Raw genomic sequence first — 20498 nt, 5'->3', positions numbered from 1 at the left:
GGACTCAAATACTTGCAGCAGCAAGCATTCTATTTCTAATAAATAGAATGAAAATTTCTATTCATTTTTATAAAATGAACAGAAATTCTTACATCTATGTATAGTCTACATCTATGTATAGATCAAGTCCTGCCAGCCTTAATCTCTGAGATAGTTCCACAGACAATTTAAAATAAACACACACACACATTCACGCACCGGATGGCACCCCTTTCCAATGCTGCTGCAAACATCTGAGTCCTGTTACAAGTCTAAGACCACAGAGACCACTGATCATCAGAACCAGCACTTGTATGGCAGATGCCTGGCTGGGCACCAGAGACATGGACCCACACCCTGAAACATTCTGTGGGACATGGGAAATCAGTGTCAACAGGTAGCATGACAACTCGAAAAGTGGACTTCGCATATGGCAAGGATTCAGAGAGGAAAGGAGAGGAGAAAAGGGAGGCAAGGGAACCTCCCCAAGGGAAAACTTCTTTATGATATGCTTTTCTTGGGGGTTGTGGGGAAATGGCTTTCCTAGAAAATGATGATACTGGAGAGATGTCAGGGCCAGCTCATAAGGGACCCTGTCCAAGCTAAGCAGTTTCAACCTCATTCTGCAGATTAAAAGGAGTCAGTGAAAGCTTTCAGGCCCAGCAGTGAACTGATGAGATTGGAGTTCCAGGGAAATGGCTGTGCTGAGGACTGACTGAGGGATCTGGCAGTAAGAGAAGGCACTGTCATGTCTTAGAGAATTGGGGGTACAAGCCATGTCTCCTGGGCATGCTCTGCATTACTCAGTTCAGACCTACAAAGAAGTCACCAATCCTTGTTTATACACCAGACAGACTCACAGAGATGATCTGGCTTGGTAAGTCATGGCCCCAGGAAGAGGCTCATACAATATGATAGCTCATACCATCCCCCCAGGGCGAGTGACCTGGATGAGCTGTGGCAGTGCTGGTGGTGATAGATGGCTGGATTCCAGAGACATTTAACAGGCAGAATCCATGAGGCTTGGGTTGGAATGAAAAAGGGGTGGCTGGAGAGAAAGAAGAGTGAGGGATGCTGTGAGGTTCCTGGCTTGGGTAACGAATGGATTACAAGGCCACTGACTGAGCTAAGCAGCAAAGGAGAGAAGAGGCCTTTTGACGGCAACAACTGTGATTTTGGTTTTGACACAACGAATCTGAGACCTCTGTGAGACATCCAAGCACAGATGTCTATGCGGAAATGGGCTTGGAATCACTGGGGATCAAGTTAACATTAATCATAAGTTCCCTATCAATGATTATTTTGCCATTAAAAACTGTGATCATGGTTACTCTTTAAAGACTACTAAAGCTGTTTTAATTTTTAAAATTAGAAGTATTTTGATCGAAGAAAAAAGATATTTTTATTGATATTGTATCTCTCAAAATGGATGCAGTCTCCGGCATTTTATAATTCCTCAAAACACTCACAGGTGATCATTACCAAGGGGAAGCTGGCAGTTTTTTCTTTCTTCCCCACTGAGGCCTGCTGTTTGTATCACTTATACTACTGGTCAGGCTGTATGGTGTTCTTTTTGAGTTTCACATTTCAAGAGGGACATGGAGAAACTGGAACACATCCAGAGAAAAACAAAATGATTAAATGGCTGGGAAATTGGTGTATGATACTGGGCTACAAGAAAAGGCCAAAAGACCTGAGATTATTTCATCTGGAAAAGAGAAGTCTGAGGAGTAATTTAATAGTATTCAGGCACACAAGGAGTTCCTAAAAGGCAGGCAGTTGGCTGAAAGCTTCCAAACCTTCCATATCCTCTGAGGATTAAATAAGAGGAAATGAGACTAAACTGTAGTAGGACAGAGTCTTGTCTGACATAAGGAAAAATTTCTCAGCAGTAAGGCCAGCACGTAGATTCAATTTCCCTGCAGTATATGATAATATCTGCTGGAAAAATTCCATCAGAAGGACTCCTGATTTCCCACTGGCATCCTGGCACTTACAAGGTTAAAAATGGAGCAGCATAGGCAGACAGGAACATGTCATGTCACCAAAACAAGCTGAGTTCACTCAACCCCAGAAGCCAAGGTTGCTGTTTCACAGATCACAGACCCCTAAACCAGGTAGGCTCTGTTTCTAGAAGAAGGAAGGGAGGAAAAAGAGGAGGGAAGGAGGCTGGGGAGAGAAAGCAAGCAAGCCACTACTCTGGACAAGGTTGCAGGAATATTGTGAAGGTTCTAGGCGTTGCAAAGGTGACACAGACTAACTGGTGAGACTAGGTTAACTGGACTAGATGGGAGAATTCTGACTATTTTAATTGACAAAATTATCTGCCTAAACATCCATTTACCTCTAAAAACCTGAACCCATGAACAGTGCCAGGCACATAAAATGTTAGCTCAAGATTTGCAGTTCTATTCACCCCCATCCTGCTTTTGCTGTATTAGGATTTTCAGATATCACAAACAGATTAGAGTACTGGGTGCTGACCAGGTGACTACTGGAGACCTTCTTTTTTTTAAATTATTATTAGTTAATTTTAATACACAAATAAAAATTGCACATATTTATCATGTACAACATATTGTTTTGAAATATGTATACACTGTAGAACGGCTGAATTAAGCTAATGAACATATGTATTACAACACATTTTTTGTGTGTGTTTGGTGAGAACACTTAAAATCTATTGTCTCAGCAATTTTTAAGAATACATCATTATAACTGTCATCATGTTGTACAATGGATCTACTGAACTTATTCTTCCTAACTGAAATTTTGTATCCTTTGACTAACATATTCCCAAATCTGCTCCCTCACCCTCAGCCCTGGTAACCTCCATTCTACTCTCCATGAGCTTAACTTTTTAGATTCCACATTATCAGTAAGATCATGTGGTATTTGTCTTTCTGTGTCTGGCTTATTTAACTTAACATCATGTCCTCCAGGTTCAGCCAGGTTGCCACAAATGACATTTTTTTTTCTAATTTATGGTAGAATAGTATTCTATAATGTGTATGTACCAGGTTTTCTTTACCCATTCATGTACATAGTGATGGACATTAGGTGGATTCCATGTCTTGGCCATTGCAAAGTGTTGCAGTGAACACGGGAGTGCAAAGAGCTCTTTGACATACCGATTTCATTGCCTTTGGAAATACACTAGAAGTGAGATTGCTGGACCTGTTGAGTGCGTGTTTTTTTTTTCCTTTTCTTTTTTTTTTTTAGACGGAGTCCTGCTCTGTTGCCTAGGCTGGAGTACAGCGGCATGATCTTGGCTCACTGCAACCTCAGCCTCCTGGGTTCAAGAGATTCTCCTGCCTCAGCCTCCCAAGTAGCTGGGATTACAGGCTTGCACCACTGCCCCAACTAATTTTGTATTTTCAGTAAAGACGGGGTTTCACCATGTTGGCCAGGCTAGTCTCAAACTCCTGACCTCAAGTGATCCGCCCGCCTTGGCCTCCTGAAGTGCTGGGATTACAGGCGTGAGCCACTGCGCCAGGCCAAGTGCATGTTTTAATGTAACTCCAGATCTGAGTAGTAGAAATGTGGACACCAGGAAAGATCAGCCCACTAGACCCAAAAGTGTTACCACTAAGCAAGGCTGCATTGCTATTTTATGTGTTATGCCAAATTTGATTCCATTCCATGAACATGAAATAATCTTAAAAACTGGGTTTCTAATAAGAAATAACAGAAACTCAATACAGAAATAATTTCACCAAAATATTAAATTTTGTTGGTCAAACAACAAATATGTGGCTCTTGTTGTACTTATACATCTTATAATTTGTTTTAAAATCTGAAGTCATCACACAGAACAGCCTAAGAATTTTCTTGTTAATGACTTGAGCATAAACTCACATTCCTCCGTCTCTGCACCAAAGGGTGAGCACTGTACATTTCCAAGGCACATGGGGGCTTTAAAAGGGCACTGGAGGGTCTAGGATGCTACCATGGAAATTCCTGCCCTGTAGCAGGCCGAACCAGATGACCTCTGGAGTTCCTTTCACCCCTTAGGACTTCAAGCCCTGAATCTGAGCCCTATCTAGTTTTACTGACCAAGTAGGAGGTGGAATGGTCAATTCAATGCTTTATAAAACGTCTTTTGTAAAAAAAAAAAAAAAAAAAAAAGAAAGCAAGAAAAAGAAAGGTCTTTGAATATAAGCCAGGTTGAAAGCAACAGTCTCCTCTGGCTCTCCAGTGGTTGCACCACCTCAAAAGAGAGGCTCAGTTCCTCTCCCTTCCTGCCACATGAGGTAGGGGCCCAAAGCTCACCATCTGCCCCGCCCAAGCTTTCACACAAAGTGCTGGTATGTGCCGGCACCTTAGCATGACCCTTCTGAAAGCTGGCCAACTCTATTTTAACAGAAATAAGAGGGCCATAAACACTCAGGCTGTCCTAATCCTGGACCACCCTGCTTTCAGTTTTACACACTTCTTCTCCCTCCACATGCCTTACTTTTGGCCTGGACATAGAAGAACACAGGATCTGTCCACGACCCATTCCCAGAGAGAGATGTGGCCTGAATCCGGGCTGTGTAGTTCCCCGGGTTTAGCCGGTTTAGCTTGGCCCCTCCATACTTCCTGTATTCCTGTCTGGACACACATTCTCGCTGATCCTGGGGAAATAAAACATACATGTCAATTTCCCATGAACGCAGGAGAAATCTGGGGCCTGCTAACTAAACTCACCACACTGGGGGCTCCAGCTGCCTGATATGACCTCCCACCTAACAATGATCCCGACTGTCAGTAAAGATAAAGAAATCAAATCTTAAAAGGTCATCTTCAGGTAGCTTTAAGTACACCCAAAAGCTTTAACCAAACATTTTTGTCACCAAGAACTCCAGAAGGATTGAAAGTTATTAGAACTGATCTGGCCTATGCCATCCTTGTGGCATATAAGATATATATATCTTATATAATGAAATCATTTCTTGAAGGCTCTTTGCCCTCTATGGAGTACTCCTTAGAGAGTATGGAGTGGGTAGAAAGACCCAATCCTCACCAGCTTGGCACGTATTTTATTGTTTTAACTCCTATGCTAACCAGGAGGTATCCTGCGCAGTCAGGTAGCATATGTTGTCAATGGATGGAAATACATACATGCGGGCACAGGCCACGGCCCCAGTCCTACCTCAACTTGTGATCCGTATTTTATTTCATACATTAGAATCAATCCATTGGGATTCTCAGGTTCTGGCCACTTTAAAAAGATGGAGTTTTCAGGCCTTGGCTCCCAGGTCACTGGCCCAGGAATGTCATCTGCTCCTTCTGTACAATTTAAACAAGTGACAAAGTTGGATTTGGGTTCCCAGGGAGGGAGGCCAACACTGGGCTGACCTGAGAATAACCCCCCAATCCACGCGGGCAGGACTATGGAGATCAGCCACGTACACTGCCCCTGAGCAGGCTGCTCACACACAGTGGAGGATTCAGAATCCCACCAACCCCACAACTTGCACGTCTCAAGATGCCACAAGATCCTCCTTTCTCCCCAGTCCTTCAACAAAAAAAGCCTGCTGCCAAGCACAGCAGGAAAATCTTGGCAACCTAAGTAACTTTCTTCTCTTCTGTGCCTACCACTTGAAAAAAGAAAGCTTTGTGAAGCCATCAAACACAAGCAGCCCTGAAAAGATGCTGAATAAGCAGAAGCAGGGCACGGGGTCTGCCGGCTGTGACAGGGACCTTCCGTGGCCCATGGCTACACACGGCAACTGCAATTTTTACACAGGCACAAAGGATGGCCCCAAGCTTAGCCTGTGAGGAAGCTGCTGGGAGGCTGGTGCTGAGAGCAGGGCAAGCTCTCCCTGCTGGCATCAACTCCTCCAGCAGCTGATTGACCTTGTGGTGGTTCCTTTCTTGCTTTTGCTTCTTGAAGCAGTGAACAAAGTGGTGATGAGCAAAGGTCACGGAAAGTTACAGCTGCAAAAGGCACCTGACGGGTCAGTTGACTATGTCTCTCCTGGGAGAGCTAAGGAAACTGAGGCAGGGAGCCTGATGATTGCCTCAAGGCATGCTACAATGGACTACAGTGCCAGAACTGCACCGAGGAGGACCCCAAGCCCCAGACTCCTATCACCTCCATGCTCTTCCTACCGCCTGAGGCTTCCTAAAGAACAGGGCAGTTCTTGTTGTCTTTGAAGGCACCCACCTTCAAAGACAGATGAATGCCCGAGTGACAGGCGGTGTCTAACAACAAGGGAAAGCCAAAGGCTAAATAAGCAAGACTGGAGGCTACTCCAGGAGTTGATCTTGAGGGGCAATGGTTACTCTGGATCAAGGCAACTAACTGGAGACATCTCTGAATATGTCAGAGCTCAGGAGGGGGCAACCCGATTTGTGCGCAAGAGGGGCAAAAGACAGCGGGAGTGCACGATGTGCACCGAGTAGCAGGTGGAGGGTGGACCAGGCAGACAGCTCCCTGCTCCCAGTATGTTCCACAGAGAGACCAGGCTGGGAGTAGTGTCACTAGAAGAGCATGGGCTCTGTTCCCTAGGCAGCTGGTCTACCACACCACCTGCCAATGATCGCACGTTATTTAGCAGGCAGGCCTGAGTCTAAGGGTCGTGGCCCTGGGTGTCAGACCCTTTGTCCATAAAACACATCTTCTCCACTAGGTTGTGAGGAAGGTGGCAATGGGGCTACCTGGATATACCGTACCTGCGGGCATAGTCCTTGCAAAGACAAAGTTGGAGGCGCTGCAGCCCAGTTTCTCAGCCTCGTGGTTGCAGCTGTGGATATCAATGCGGTACAATGTGAAAGGTCGAAGGTTAGAAATGACAGTTCTCTCCTTATTATCCACTCTGCTCTCAAAGAAAGGGTACTCTGTCTCTAGCTCTTCCAGATCTGTAATGTTGTAGGTGTCTGCCGCCGTGGTGTTCCTGCTTCGGCTGGACATGGTGGTGTTGGCCACTTGCATGACATCTCTCCGCTTCCTTTCAGGTCTGCAAGGAAGAGATAAATGTGGCTTTTAAGTGCTTTTACCTCTTTCGTCTTTTCTATGACTTGAGTAAGAGTAACAGAAGAATCTTAACCATGGAATAGAAGGAGCTATTCAGCCCCCTTGGATAAGAATGCATGAATCATGGGGATGTCCTTCCTCGTTATCTTGCTTTCTCTACTCTGCAAGTGTCAGAATGGGCACACAGACTCTCACCCCCACCCCCGGCTCTCAGAGTGGTTCTTCGATTTTACCTAGAGGCAAACAGTATCTCTGCCATTCTTGGCCAGGCAGTCCTGGCTGTGTCATCAGAACACTCAAGCCATCTGGTCACAGACCTTATGGTTAAGCATTAAAGGTGGCAAACCTACCAGCTGTGCTAAGATTTATTAGGGCAGGAGGGGAGAGGTGAGGTGTGTGGCAGAGGCCCCAGAGACCTGGAGCAGAGGGATACGAAAGCCTATGGTGGTGGCTCCTTGGATCTGCTCTGACTGTGGAAATAAAGATGCCTGGAGCCTAGCAGCAAGCAGCTCCACGGACCTCAGGTCTCTTCTTGGGAGCTTCTGCTGCGGGCCCACCCCCAACCCCAAGAATCTGTGCTTGCTACACTCTGCAGGTCCCTGAAGCCCACCCAGTCCTCCTCCCAACTCAGCAGTGAGCACCTGTGGCCTCACCAAGGTCCTGCCCATGAGAGGGCAGAGTCTTTGTCATGGATTTGAATGGGGACTGGAACAACCAAAAAGCAAAAGGGAGTGCATAAAGTCATCACAAAAAGGACATTCACACCGAAAAGGGCAGATGAGGCATGAGGGTGTGACCCTCTAATTGCTGCTTTGGTCAAATATGAAAAAATGGGCTTTGTGGCTCCCCCTAGAAACCTTAAAACAGAATCCTAATATTTACAGGAACCAACAAAAACAAACAGAATACAAGAGGAGCACCCAGATGGAGAAAGGGCAACCCTCAGGTAAGCCATGGACCAATGGTGAGAAAACAGGGCTGAGGCCTTTGGCTGGGGTCACTGGTCTTAGGAATAGGCAAAAGGCAGGGAGTAAATGGGATGAATTCCATCTGCCCAGGGAAATGAGAAAGTCCAGAACATGGGAAGCTCATCAGTGCCATGGAGGGGAGAGAGCAGCAGCAGCAGCAGAGAGGGAAAGCTCACACAGGGAACGGAGCAGCCCAGAAGCCACTTGCAGGTTCAGCTGACGCTGGGCAGGTTTCTGGCTGGTCCTTAGGCCAGAACCTGGGAAGGAGAGAGCAGGGGGCTTGGGGAAAGGGCCTCTGGTTCCCTAGTCTTCTCAGCCCATGGATTCCCCTGAAGAAAACATGGTCCTTCTTTGTGTAGTGGCACATGGGGGTCCCACCAAAGGCATAAACTGCCCAACACAGATAGGCTCATTCTAACGAGCAGAAAACCACAAGGTCAGGGCATGTACATTTGCTTTCACAATACTGGGGAAGGAAGAGTTAAGGACATGAGGCTGATTATCCACAATCCTCACACTCTGCAAACCAACCAACCAGCTAACCAAGCTTCCTGGAAGGGAAAAACACAAGAAACCACATGTACTGCCACGGAAATCTTTGTCAACACATCAACAAATTTCCAGCCCTTCCTTCAAAACCAACACAATATACACTTGTGTCTGTCAGAAGTTGCTTAGGTTTGATGCACTGCAAAGTAATTCTGTGTCAAAACCCCTCTCCTAGCCCAGCCCACCACGTTTAACTGGGATTACATCATTAAGTATATTCAGTAGTTGTTTATCAACACTACACTTTTAGGGATTGCACAGCTCTCAATGCTGATGACATCAAGGCAGTGACAAGGGGAGGGAGGTGATACAGCACATTATCTGGAAGGCAGGAACAGGGGAAGCACAATGGCTCATACATCATTTTTTGGTAAACAACTACATTTCCAAATCATGTGCCCAACAGCAAACATTACTGCCAACTTTCCCCACTCCACCCCATGATACAACCTAACCCTATTGGAAAACCTTTTACTTTCCAACATCTGTCAACATTTTAGCTAGTTAAACCAAACTATGTGATTTACAAAATAAAGACAGTAGTCAAAGAAAGGCATTTACTGCCAAATACTGACTTAGAAACTAGTTTTACAAACTCTAGCTTCCACTCTACTTCAAAACATACAGGATATTCTGGACAATTTATAAGGAACTAAATCTTACTTAACTGGTTTTATCCCACAAATAAATTGTTCTCAGAATGAATTGAAAGAAATCAAATCCATTTTCGGACATTTCACTTGTAAGACAGAAAGCCAGCCTTTATGATTCAATCATACTGTCAGCTGGACACTCCTTCACCTAACTCCGCCAGAACTCAGTAGGAGGCAAAAAAAACAAAAACAAAAACATTAACTTCTTATAAAGTATGGCCTCTCACCATGAACAAAATATTGTCTTTATATACATCCATGAAAAGGAGAATCATAAGTTGGACTTGTCTTAGGAGACAGAAACGAAGGACTGGGGGGACAGATAAACACACTTTTCAAGTGGAATAGAGAAAACTTGTTTTGAACCCAACACCACCAACACTGTGCATTAATAACATCAGTGTCAATCGCAGCTCTGCCTTCACACATCACATAATCTTGTGCTCCACATCTGATGAGAAAAAAACAGGTCTTGCCTTGTAACTACAACTGAAAGCAAGGGGCCTTTCAGCAAAATCTTTCCAAAACCTTGACTCACAACCCAAACCTCCTGCTGGTTGGTGGAACAAGACAGCAACATAACCAATGGCCTTTGATAGAGAATGAACAAACTTCCCACCCAGTCTGCTTGGGACACTCTAAATTCATCCTTCCATGTGGCAGGCAGCAGGAGCTGCCACGAGCTGAGCCTCTGCTGGTCTAGGTGGAAAGCACCACGAGAAGCAACACAATGGAGGAGAAGAGGAGGGAAAGAGAGTTGGTGTGTGGGAATGAGGACCAGGTCCCAGACCGATTCTTAATTAATTAGGATGTCGGAGAAGTCACCAAACCTCATTGAGTTCCAGTTTCCACACCTCTTTGCAATCTTTCTAGTCCTCAAACTTTCTGCTTTCTAGGAACCACCAGTGATACACAGATATCCTGGATAAGAAAATGGCCTTGGGCACTGAACCTCAAGACTCACACTCAAAGCCCTGTCACCTACCAACAGGCAGAAGATTTCCCCAGCGGGGCAGGATGCGAGAGGTCGTGAGGGGCTCGCAGGCCCTTCTCACAGCTCTGGTTTTTTTTTTTTTTTCTTTTTCCTTGAGATGGAGTCTTGCTGTGTTGCCCAGGCTGGAGTGCAATGGCGCAATCTCAGCTCACTGCAACCTCCACCTCCTCGGTTCAAGCGATTCTCCTGCCTTAGCTTCCCGAGTAGCTGGGATTACAGGTGTGTGCCACCACGCTTGGCTAATTTTTTGTATCTTGAGTAGAGATGGGGTTTCACCACATTGCCAGGCTGGTCTCGAACTCCTGACCTCGTGATCTGCCCACCTCAGCCTCCCAAAGTGCTGGGATTACAGGCATGAGCCACCACGTCCAGCTGCTCTGGTGGTTTTAACTTCGAGAGAGGAGGGGAGGGGAAGAAAGCCACCAAGCAATGAAGAGGCTCACTCTCAAAAGGAAACAGTGCCTCCAGTTCTAACCGGTCTTTATTTTTCATTTTACTGATTTCTCAAAACAGCTATTTCAACCATTTTGCAAATATCAAAAAGGTCATTTGGCAGAAAAAAAAAAATCACTTTAAAAACCATTTGTTGTTACAGCCTAAGAAAGTCTATAAGGGCAGAGTCATTGCAGAACAAATAGCTACCACAGGCTCCTCTCAGAGTTGGGGGCAGTGAGGGGAAGGGAACGTGCTGGGTGGGGTACTGGCAGCAGGGGCACCGTGGGGACTGCAGGTGGGCAACTCATGGGTACCATGCTGATTTAAATCCAACTTCTTGGCCTAGTTTTCAGGCACGAGGTCGTTTCCAAAATCTGCACTATAATCTTACATGAAGAGGGGGCCAGGGAATACCACTGTGCTTCCATCTCCTTTCCCACACACTACTGGGCTAATCCTTTTTTGAAAGGAAAACAAAAATTGTTTAACATTTTTTATTGTGTTAAAATAAAATTTTAAAACAAAATAAATATATGTAAGACAAAAATTTGCCATTTTAATCATTTTAAGGGTACAATTCAGTGGCATTAATTGCATTCATAGAATGGTACAACTATCATCATCATCTATTTCCAAAAATTTTCATCACTCCAAATAGAAAATCTATCAATTATGGAATAATTCCCATTCCTCTCCACACTCTATCCCCATCCCCTGGTAAACTCAAATCTACTTTCTGTCACCATACATTTGCCCTTTCCATATATTTCACACAACATAAAATCATACACTATTTGTCTTTTTGTGTCTGGCCTTGTTTTACTTGGCATGGTGTCTTCAAGGTTCATCTGTGTCGTGACATGGATCGAAATTCCTTCCCTTTTTATGGCTGAATAATATTCCACTGTATGGTTCGAGCCCATTTTGTTGAGCCACTCACCTGTTGATGTACACTGGGTTGTTTCCGGATTTGGCTACTATGAACATTTACTTTCTTCTGCTTTTGTACCCACTCCCCAGAAACCAAGACCACAGCAAAGGAGCAGAGACCCTGGGGCAGGGGCTGTGTTGCTTTGAAAGGCAGAGTAACCACGGAATAAACAGTCACTGCAGGCTGTCTCCCTACACTGCTTCCTAAACCTACTTGTAAATGATGCCTGTGGCGCCTGGCTATGTTTTGAAGTCAGGCCCCTTCCAACAGACTCTGATGTTTTTCCCTCTTGCTTCACTCCTCCTCTGTCAGGCTGAGAGAGGCGGCAGAGAGAATTGGGAAGGGCAGAGATGAGCCCAGATCCTGGCCTTTCCTCTCACCAGGCAGCAGATTTCAGTACTCTTTGAGTTTCCCCTCCCTGCCTCTACCACAGGGTGCCCACCTGCTCTCTGTAGGGGGTTGTGGCTGAGACAGCAGCACCTGTCACATCGGCGGCCCCAGCAACCCAAGCCCTGGTCCCTGTTCCCTTCAGGGATGACTGGCTTCCACAGGGACTCACTTCACCGAACCTGTCATCTTTTTTGGCTCCATCTCAATGGCTACTGTATCGTACCTCCCAGCTGCTGACTTACACATTACCTGGTGGGGAGAAAGGCAACAGAACCCACCTGAGCAGTGGGTTTTGCCAAGTGAAATTTCACATGAGTTCGATACCTGGGCACAAAGATGGAGTTGTGCAGGAAATTCTCAAAGACTTTGCGGTACTCAGCCTCCTCCTTCTCAGCCTGCTTCTCAGCTTCAGTTTTGGGGCAGGCGCAGCAAGGCCCTTTCTCTCCACCACACACCTCAGTCTTCGGGTTCTCTGTGACCTCCTCAATGTCGATGGTACCGTCGGCATACTTCCTGATGGGGATTTTGTCTTCTCGGAAAAGAAAAGCCAAAACAAGAGTGGGAATGAAAGCCACTATACACGCTTGTGAAGAAAAATAATAGCTCTCAGCACCTTTAATCAAGAAGATAGCTGGTCTTGGCCAGATGCGGTGGCTCAAGGCTATAATCCCAGCACTTTGGGAGGCTTTAGTGGGGGAATCACCTGAGGTCAGAAGTTTGAGACCAGCCTGGGCAACATGGTGAAACCCATTTCTACTAAAAATATAAAAAGTAGCCAGGCATGGTAGTGCATGCCTGTAATCCCAGCTACTCGGAAGGCTGAGGAATGAGAATTGCTTGAACCTGGGAAGCGGAAATTGCAGTGACCCATGATTGCACCACTGCACTCCAGCCTGGGCAACAGACTGAGACTCTGTCTCAAAAAAAAAAAAAAAAAAAAAGATAGCTGGTGTGTAATGGAGAACTACACTGTTATCTGATATATATAATATTAGGGCTCAGGTACATTCAAACCACAGGAATGAACGGTCACACCCTACGTGCAGGCCGCTGGTGCACCTTTACCTTTGGAGCAGTAATTGTGCCGGTAAAGGTAGCCGTCCTGAGGCTGCCGCTGCCAGCGCACAATGTAGTAACTCAGGTTGCCGTTGGGCAGAGAGGGAGGGTTCCACTTCACGATTAACTGAGAAGAGGAGTTCGATGCTGAAAGAACGTCCAAGGGAATGGAAGGAACTGCAAAGGGGAACAAAGAACATTCCAGAAAATGAAATGAACATAAGATTCAGGCTATCAGATACTCTGTGCAAGCCAACAGGAAACTGTAAGTTTGACCTGGATAAGAAAATAACAATGAACAATGAAATACAAAGTGAAAAGTGAACCTTATTTTGAAATAGTACTACTTTAAATGCCAACATTTCCCTTTATAATTTATTTCCTCAGATTATCTCTGTGAAAACAAACATTACTGAATTGTAAATGGAAAAAGGCTGCGGGGGCACAAGCAGAGTTAGAAGAGACAGTATGAAAATCTACAGCTAATTCAAACACCTGGTATTTCTCATTTATTACAACTGCCATTCTCCACAGCGCTGAACTCCGGCAGTTTCGACAACTGGTAAAATAGGCTGACTTGGATTTCATCTGAGATTCTGAATCTCTGATAAAAATGTCATGAAGCCAAATGGGAAGAGGGAAGTGGAAAGGGGGCTGGAGAGCCTGTGTGTGTGAAGGAGTGTGCATGCCCGTGTCACAGCTGTGTGTAAGAGGGATGGGGAAGAGGCAATGTAAAGAACATGGAAGTCCACCATTTCCACAAGCATCCTTCAGTACAATGAGTGAGGTATGACTCTGAAAAGCAGTCTAAAACTGCAAATGCATGGAAGCCTCATTTCAAGCAAAAGACTCTGTTACCAGCAGAATAAATGCTGATTATAGGCAAATCATAGTTATTTGATCAAGCTTTACTTATGCTGACCCCTGAACCCAAACCCAGAGCTGAAGTGTGCATAAAGATCAAATGTATCCCAGAACCACTGAAATCTTGTCCTTATTGGGTCACAAAAAAGCACCAATGTTGACGGTTTTTCCAAAGTGCAGGAGACACCTTTGCTGGATATCGCTTAAGCAACATGTTTGCCTAAGCCATTTTTCAAACTTGAAAAGGGTGGAGAGCTTGAGGGTGCTCCAGGTTATACAATACACACAAGGTTCTGAACATCTTTAAGGGATAATACTTTGGAAAAAGGTTATGACTAATACTAGTGTTTTCAGAGAAAACATAACCACTTGATGCTCAGCCACTTTAGGGTTTCCAAAAATAAGTACTTCAAAACAAACAGCTCATTCCTAGATACATTCTTATGATAGGTGTCACAAAAAAGCAGAGGCAGAGGACCAAGTTCTTGTCTGTTTCTGCTGCGTGTAAGGACAGAGGACAAAACGTCGTGAACTGACTCATTTGTACAGTGCCTGGCTTCCATCTTTGTGGAAAGGAAGCAGGTTTCTTGAGAATCTGTCACAATAAGCAGATATTCCTATGTTTCCCAAATGCTACAGTGAATTGCTAGGCAGGGATTACTCCCAAATTTTAAGATGAAAAACTTACTCTGTTGCATTGAATCTCTGCTATACCAACCCACACCCAGGATCAGAAGCCTGTGCCAACTTCTCTTTAATAAGCACTTCACCCAGTGACATGACTGTGGCCACTTAACAGGGTCATGGAAATGGGGTAGGAGGGGAGGAAGAAGCAGGTGCGCACAGCAAAAGGTTTTCCCCACCAGCATTTTCTTCTCACCCTCTTCTCTGCCATTTAAACTCATTTTGTGCTTGCTTATGGGTATTTAAAAACACCTTACCCACTAAAATAATGGCTATTATCAAATAAAGTTTATCAGTGCTATAGGCTGAATGTCTGTGCCCCCCACCAAAATTCACATGTCAAAATTCGAACCCCTAAGGTGATGGAATTAGGAGGTGTGCCCTTTGGGAGGTGATTGGGTCATGGGGGTGAAGCCCTCATGAGTGGAATTCAGGCCCTTCTATGAGAGGCCCTAGAGAGTGTGCTCCTGCATCCCTGCCACCATGCAAGGACACAACGAAAAGACAGCCATCTATGAGCCAAGGAGTGGGCCCTTACCAGACACCAAATCTGCCAGTGCCTTGATCTTGCACTTTGTGGCTTCTGGAACTGTGAGAAATACATTTCTATTGCTTATAAGCCACCCAGGCTACGCTGTTTTTTTGTGACAGAAGCTCCAATGGACTAAAACAATCAGTGTCTTTAAAACTGAAGTGGATTTTCCTACTTCTAAACTAGCTTTTATATACTTGGAAAATATTTATGTTTGCTTTTATTGTTTCCAGATCTGGAGTTGAGAAATGAGGTGGTTTAGAACCTAAAGATAGAGGAAGGAGGAATATCATCATCAGTGAATACTTTGAATATCCACAACATACTACATCTGCAATCTTTCAACTTTTGTTGAACTCTTTGGAACTCTACAGGCTCCAGAATGAAGATGGAAAACCAGTGAGCCACATGAATTAAGTGGAACACAGATCAGCATGGTTTCAGTTCCTGGAGGATTGAACATCAAAATAAACAAGAAAGAAAGGCAGCCGAAGATGGCTGTTTCCAGGCTGGGCTTTCCAATGAAACCAGCCCAGCATTCTGGAGGACCTGGGCTCAAAGGCACAGAGCAGGAGAGAGATGATGGAAGATGGTACTGAGGCCAGAAAATGGCACGGAAGAGCCTAACGTGTTAGCAGTGGGGAAAAAGAATATAACACGGTATTACGTATTGACAAGAAAGACAACAGGCATAGCTCACTGGTAACTCTACAATGACACCTTGTATAAGCAAGCCCAGTGAGTTTGTGAAGAAGCATAGATGCTGGGGGCTTGTCTGGGCATGGATACCTGAAGCATTGGTGCGAATGTACAAGATCTCACTCTTGGCCCCACGGATATGGTCGTTCTCCACCATGGTGAGGGTCACAGCCTTGACGTAAACGGCGTACTGAGTCCAGGGCTTCAGCCCATGCAGTAAGATGCCGGGCTCCACGTCCTTGTTGGGCGGGAGGTCCACGTCCACCATGTTCCAGCTGTTGGAGCCGCAGGCATCCTGCCCATCATACTCCGTGACATTCTTAAAAGGTCTGAAAGACAATCAATCAAGTTTAGAGAAAGTTCGGGGCTCTGACATCAAAATCCTCAAAAATCTTCCCCAGAGGCCCAGCACGTCACACTTTCTTTACTAATCAATTAGACTTTTATAGAAGAAGAAAATGAAGCGACTGGACTCTGCGCTTCCCCCATCGTGCACTACAGAATTGAATGTTCTGCCTCAGGAAAAACCAGTTCAACAGTTACCAGGATTCGATAGTTACTGCTCCTTAAGAACAGATGTAAATACTATTTTTCTCTCTTCTGATTGCAGCATTTTCCATCATTAAGAAAAAAACAAGCATAGTCAGTTAATGCAAATATCAGATATTGATAAAAGGTAACTGTTGGAGAAAAATGACTGTCCTACAGACAAACAGAAGTAGCTTCTAAAATTCAAATTGCTCATCAAGAATTCTGATGCTTAAGCATCTTATAATATTCAAATATTTAGTTTCCAGATTGCCTTAGAAACTAGCATCAAGTCCTTAGTGAAATTACCAGCTGACATTGCCAAAGCATTGGTGTGACTATCAAAGAGAATATATATAGTACTTTGCACAGATGCATGGTTGGGTAGATATTTTACATTTATCAGATAAAAGGGCTGGACAGCTGCTGGTCACTGGCTTCTGAAACAAACATTAACAAAACCCTGTCTGCTGTCATGATGGGAGATCATGAGGGGCTCCCCTATGTACGAACCCTGAAAGCCTAGTAACCCCATTTCTCATTCATAGGACCCCAGCTCTGGCAGGAGGAAAGAGTACAAGCTGCTGTCATAAGGTGCCTCTGGTTCCTGCTCTTTGGAAGCCACTCATCTGGGAAAGAGAACTATGAGATTAAGATGGGACCTAGGAAGGGGGATGGCTAAGTAGACCAGGGTAGCCACATGGGTACAGGAGGCAAAGGAAGGAAGAGGGAGACCAAAGAGAGCTGCAGTTGGGAGGAACAACCGTCGGCTGCTTAGATGGGTGAATGTCATGTGATTGCACAAGAAAAGATCCCAACAGAGTCCGGGAGAAGTCACAAAAGGCCCAAGACATGAAGGTTGTTCTCTCTCCACTTTCCTTCACTTGTTTGGAAGGCTCATGACCTAGAGCAGAGGGCCACAGCTTGGGAGAGGCACACGCAGAGAGAGACAGGAATAAGATGATACAAGAGAGCCATGTGCCTGCAGGGTGTTCCTGGGGTAGGGCTAGTGGGTAAGGAGGCTGACACGATTATTTCGGTGAAGTCCTCCATCATCCTTTATGAGTCTGGACTGACCTAATTCTGGAAAAAACAAGCTTTGCCTACTTTGGGTTTATTTTATTCAAACACCTCTAATCACTCACTAAAGAATGACAGGCCTCAAGCTAACACTTGCCCATTCATGGCTGTCACTGGCTGTGACTGACATCACGGGGACAGCCCGAGAGGGTGCATGAGGATGAAGTGGGGATGCTTGATGTGGCTCTCCCTGAAGACTCTGCTGACTCCCCATATTGAGCCAAACCATTCAAGGATCAAAAGACTGGCCTCTCCCCATTCGTAGCCCTGTCAACAGAACGGCATCACCCAAAGCAGAAACTCACGCTTCCTTGTAGTAAACGGTGAAGCTGATGAGATCCCTGTAGTCAGGGGGCCGGTACCGGTGCCAGGTTATGATGATGCGATTCTTCCACGTGGTGGTGGAGGTGAAATGCAGGACGTCACTTTCACCTGGGGCACAGAGTACACCGTGAGTGACAGGGATTCATGTGTCTCTGAAAAGCACCTGTCTTGTTCGGCACTGCTTTCCCCTTCCCCAAAGCTTGTTATATGTGCTAAGTTCCCTGCTGGGCTTCCTAAGTGGCTTTCTCGTTTTCCACTAAGAAATCATACATTTCACTACGCAGAGCTCCAAGGGTTCCATCCTTTGTTTTAGGTCAATCAGTTGCACTGGTTACTTGCCCAGGGACTTGGACATGAACCTGGGTTTCCTAACCTGAAAACAAAGGGCAACTTCAGTGAACAAGGTGAACTTATCTTTCTTCTCCATCCCTAAGATCCTGGCTATGAAAGGGGGCCTGGTAGGGTGAGAATGAGCCTTTAGGCTGCCCTGAATCTTCTTAGAGAGACGATGACACTTGTTCTGCAGTTGTGGATATCTACCTGTTCCTGTACAACCACCAAAGACAGGTAAGAGACCACAGGTGTGCCACAGAAAGCAATTTTTCTTGGTCTAAACTTGGTATCCAACTGGAAGGACACAGGAACTCCTGTGAGGCCTCCAGTGAGGGCTGACAAACAACAGGGGGCTGGATTAAGCAATGACAAGAAGATTTCACTTGACCAAGCCTAATGTGTTCTATGGGAAGTAGGCCTGGTTGACAGGTATGGCAGGGAAGCTGTGCCAAGTCCCTCTCTTATTCCTTGGACCAAATTCAAAGTACGGTAAGGACCAGGGAAAAACTGATGACTGCCTACCCTCATGGAGACCCAGAGCTCTCTGATGAGTTGTCCTTTTGCCCCCTTATCTGCCTGAATCCCACTACACACTCAAGAGGTGAAGCAGAGGGACTGAAGACAGTAAAAGAGCTAAGAAGTCTTTAGGGCAAAATGTGCACAACTGAGATCGGAAAATGTCACAGTTCCTGCTGAAGTGTTACTTAAAGAGAGGAAATCATGATTTTTCTTTCAAAAGAAAATAAATAGCTACTATATTTATGATCTGACAGGTCAGACTGGCTGATTCTAAGGAGAAAAGCACTCTGAAATGCTCTGATACATCCGATTTTAGTACGGTCTGAACAGGGAGCAAGGCAGGGGCTTTGCAGGGACAGAGTGGGCAGGTGGAGGGAGGCGGCACTGGTCCTAAGCCTGCTGTTCAGCCCTAGGTCAGTCAGTATGCTTTCCTCTCAGATCCCCCAGAGCAACGAGTGTTGCCAGGTAAATCCAGACACCAGGAAAACAAGTCAAAGCCAAACACGTATCAGTTCTGATTTGCCTCCCGGCATGTATGTCTGTGTGCACACACGCACAAATCACCCTTAATCATACAAACTACTTTTTTTCCCTAATATCCTTCCCTTATTAAAAGCCAAAGGTGAAAAGACGATTTACTTTTATAACCCTGTCCAGCCAAAGAGAGCCACACCATTCTCAGCAGCCATATTCTACACAGGGTTAGATGAGAAAGGGGCTGCTGTATCTCTGATACGAGACCTTAAGTTTTATAACCAGTACAAGGCTATAATTATATTGTTCTAAATTTAAAAAGTGGTATCAACTCAGGGATGCAGGCTCCATCTTTTTCACGTTGGGGTGGGAGAAACAAGGCGGCCGAGTGTAAGGGACAGGAAACCTGTGGCCCACAGGGGCTGTTCTTAGGGCAGAGCCCCCTCCACCTCACAGGCCTGTGCTTCCCTTCTGTGGGAGCGGGAGGATAGAGCTCACAGGGCTGGAGCATCCTGGCTCTTCCCTGAAAAATAATCGGACAGGGCATGGTGGCTCACACCTGTAATTCCAGCACTGTGGGAGGCTGAGGCAGGTGGATCATTTGAGGTCAGGAGTTTGAGACCAGCCTCGCCAACATGATGAAACCTCGCCTCTCCAAACAAATACAAAAATTAGCTGGGCATGGTGGCGGGTGTCTATAATCTCAGCTACCCGGGAGGCTGAGGCATGAGGCAGAGGTTACAATGAGCCAAGATCATGCCACTGTAATCCAGCTTGGGTGACAGAGTGAGACTCCATCTCAAAAGAAAAAAAAAAAAAAGGAAAAGAAAAGAAAAGAAATAATCTAACTGTGCACCTGTGTATAAAAGGACATTTAATTGTGCATTCTGTAAGCAGCACTTTAAAGTTTGAGAGAGAACCTATTCATAAGTGTTTCACACACTCACAGAGATGTACAGAATTTGTAAATATGAATACATCACATATCTGCCCACTACTGATTCTGAAGACATATAAGTAGCAGCAAAGCACTAGTGAAGATGGTCTAGTGGTCCCCCATGTGAAACAAGAAAGGGCCGCAGAGGAAAGTTGCCATCACACATGGGAGGAGGGTCTGCTGTTATCATGATGGTTGGGCCCACGGTGTTTTGGATGCTATTACTCACAGGAGGCTCTCTCCCCGTTGTTCCTGGTGTTTATGTCCCCTTTGCTTTGGCGCCCTTTAGTCCCCGTCACTTCCTCCATGCGGTAAATTTCCGAAACACACAATTTGGGATTGAAAGCAAAGTACATTTTCCCTGCTTTGATGGTCAGGTTGCGGTGGTCCCAGTCCCATAGTTGCTGCAAGTTCTGGTTGTCGAGGACGTAGAAGGAGTAATTCCTAGAAGCATAGAAATCGATGTTATGTTATGTTAGCGCACCTGCCCTTGGCCACAGTCCCCTCTAGCCTGCTGGCCACATAACATAGGTCCTCTTTGCCACTTGCTCCACAACACATTTCCTTTGCCAATAAGAGATTTAGTTATTAAAACTATAGGAGAACAG

At 45.5% G+C, this 20498-nt stretch overlaps 1 protein-coding gene across 3 annotated transcripts in view; it reads right to left on the bottom strand.

Annotated features, from left to right (window-relative positions):
* Window positions 1–20498, bottom strand: part of IGF1R (insulin like growth factor 1 receptor) — a 278119-nt gene that overhangs the window by 35755 nt on the left and 221866 nt on the right. For all 3 annotated transcript variants that reach the window (XM_017886884.1, XM_017886885.1, XM_017886886.1), the window contains 8 exons: window positions 20120–20334; window positions 17609–17735; window positions 15786–16024; window positions 12926–13093; window positions 12185–12389; window positions 6640–6923; window positions 5114–5250; window positions 4436–4595 (listed from right to left, as the gene is read on the bottom strand). In XM_017886884.1, coding sequence (XP_017742373.1) covers window positions 4436–4595; window positions 5114–5250; window positions 6640–6923; window positions 12185–12389; window positions 12926–13093; window positions 15786–16024; window positions 17609–17735; window positions 20120–20334 — 1535 coding nt within the window. The remainder of the gene's footprint in view (window positions 1–4435; window positions 4596–5113; window positions 5251–6639; window positions 6924–12184; window positions 12390–12925; window positions 13094–15785; window positions 16025–17608; window positions 17736–20119; window positions 20335–20498) is intronic.

This window comes from Rhinopithecus bieti, unplaced genomic scaffold, assembly GCF_001698545.2.
Source record: "Rhinopithecus bieti isolate Rb0 unplaced genomic scaffold, ASM169854v2 scaffold_15821, whole genome shotgun sequence".
Taxonomy (NCBI): domain Eukaryota; kingdom Metazoa; phylum Chordata; class Mammalia; order Primates; family Cercopithecidae; genus Rhinopithecus; species Rhinopithecus bieti.
The sequence above is the reverse complement of the archived record's forward strand: the minus strand, read 5'-3'. Positions and strand labels throughout refer to the sequence as shown.